This window comes from Gekko japonicus, unplaced genomic scaffold, assembly GCF_001447785.1.
Source record: "Gekko japonicus isolate JY-2015 unplaced genomic scaffold, Gekko_japonicus_V1.1 scaffold1092, whole genome shotgun sequence".
NCBI classification, from domain to species: domain Eukaryota; kingdom Metazoa; phylum Chordata; class Lepidosauria; order Squamata; family Gekkonidae; genus Gekko; species Gekko japonicus.
In genome coordinates this window covers 602,472-604,408 of record NW_015163632.1, presented here as the reverse complement: position 1 = coordinate 604,408, position 1,937 = coordinate 602,472, and the positions used below count along the sequence as shown (strand labels likewise).

At 47.7% G+C, this 1,937-nt stretch overlaps 1 protein-coding gene across 1 annotated transcript in view; it reads right to left on the bottom strand.

The window, feature by feature from the left end:
- Window positions 1-1,619, bottom strand: part of F13A1 (coagulation factor XIII, A1 polypeptide) — a 19,852-nt gene extending 18,233 nt beyond the window's left edge. Inside the window, exon 1 of the mRNA XM_015407541.1 lies at window positions 1,519-1,619. Within this exon, the coding sequence (XP_015263027.1) occupies window positions 1,519-1,561 (43 nt within the window). The 5' untranslated portion in view covers window positions 1,562-1,619. The remainder of the gene's footprint in view (window positions 1-1,518) is intronic.
- Window positions 1,620-1,937: the final 318 nt, after the last annotated feature.

Here is a 1,937-nt window from a genome sequence, read left to right as displayed (position 1 = left end):
GGTTGACTTTTTTTTTAACAAGTGCTTCCAGTATTTTTGTTGAAACCATCTGGCAACTCTACCAGGCACTGCGAAATAGCTGCTTACTGGGACAAACGTCCTCTCCCTCCTCCTGGGCTCCCCCGAACCCAGAGCACTCCCAAAATTCCAGGAGATAAAGTTTTGTATTCCTGTAATTTTGAGAGTGTTTGGGGTCATTTTGAATATCCCTGAGCCAACCTGATACAGTAGCTTCTTTCAGCTATGGAATATCCAAATGTACATCCCTAGTCTGTAATTAATCTCAACAGCCTGCTTTGGAAGAGCCCGCTACCACCACTGTCTTCTCATGGTGGGAGACTGCTGGGCATTAAGCCTGGGACCTTCTGCATGTGAAAGCAGAGGCTCTTCCATATAGGCCACGCCCCCTCCCTTCTGCCTGCCCTGCTGATGGACACTGAAGGAGAAGGGGATAGTGGTGGAGCACTGGCAGGGTTTCCAGCTCTGGGCTGGAAAATACCTGGAGACTTTGGGGGTGGAGCCAGGAGAGGGAGGGGTTTGGGGAGGGGAGGGGCCTCAGCATGATACAATGCCATAGAGTCCACCCTCCAAAACAGCCATTTTCTCCAGGGGAGCTGATCTCTGTCAGCTGGGGATCAGTTGTAAAAGCGGGAAATCTCCAGGCCCCACCTGGAGGCTGGCAACCCTAACTGGAGGCATTGAGCTGAGTGCACACAACTCATCTTGGTTATAAAAGTAATGCAAAGGGGAGAAGCGGCAGATGCCTCCTGATCCTGTCCTTCAAATCCTTCTCCAGGTCATTTTAAGGGATCTCTCTTGAAACCGGAAGCCCAGCTGGGGCAGTGCAGAAGGGGTGAGTCAGCAGTCAGGGAGGTCTTAATTATCCCTCTCTCCTGTCTAGCACCTCAATAGGCCATTCTGGGGAAGAGGCACCACTCCTACGCCCCACCATTCACCATTCATTTGTAGCAGCAAACGTGGGTTTCAAGAACAAGCACGTACAACATGGGTGTGCCTACCGCACTCCCTTTGCATGTCGTGGCTCTCCCAGGGTTCTCTCTGGATGCCCAACCTTCACAAGTGTCTTGTTGGAGATGGGGGGTGGGCTGGGAAGAAAGGGTGGGAAATCCCTGGTGCGTGCACAGAAAACTCTCATATTTTAGTAGCTGATCCTGGATTTTGCAGAATTTCTATGTTAGGTGTAACCTCAGGTCCTGTCTTGCTGAAATACCAGGCTACATTTCCTCATTTCATAACTGCTCTTTATTTTGTGCAATGCTAGCAGTGTATATTAAGTTTCTTAAAAATATGCAATACTGGCATCCATTTTACTCAGAAGTCATTTTCTATTTATGTCGTTTAACCGACAAACCTGCCGCTGGTATAGATAGACACCCCTTAGCATCTAATGAAGTGGGCTCTCTTTGAAACTGTCATTTTTGTACCATCTCTGGCCTAGATGCAGGTCTTGAGTACTCTCAAATGTGCTTGTTTCTGAATGGCCTTGACATTTCTTACCTTTCAGATTAACTCCTCTTGGCATCAAACCAGTCAGCTCCATTGTAGGAATCTCATCTTCTTCTGCGTTGGACACATTGGACGGGATGGCTCGTCGCCCACTCAGACCAGCATAGCAGGAATCTGTTTCTTCTTCTCTTTCTCAGTAGCTGTTGGTTCAGTCATTGTGGATCTCTCACTGATCTTCTCTTCAGAGGCAAAAAGTGGGGAATGAAAGGAAAGGAAATAACAGTGAGTCAGACCTCTTATCTTCACAGTGCCATCCTAAACGGAGTTGCACCCATCGGAAGCTCATTGACATCAGTGGACTTTGAATGGCATCCCTCTGCTTAGGACGGCACTTATACGTGAGTTCTGTTGGCGAACTAAAATTTTAGTCTTAACAATATAGAAAAACAGTCAGCGTTTCAATGATAGAA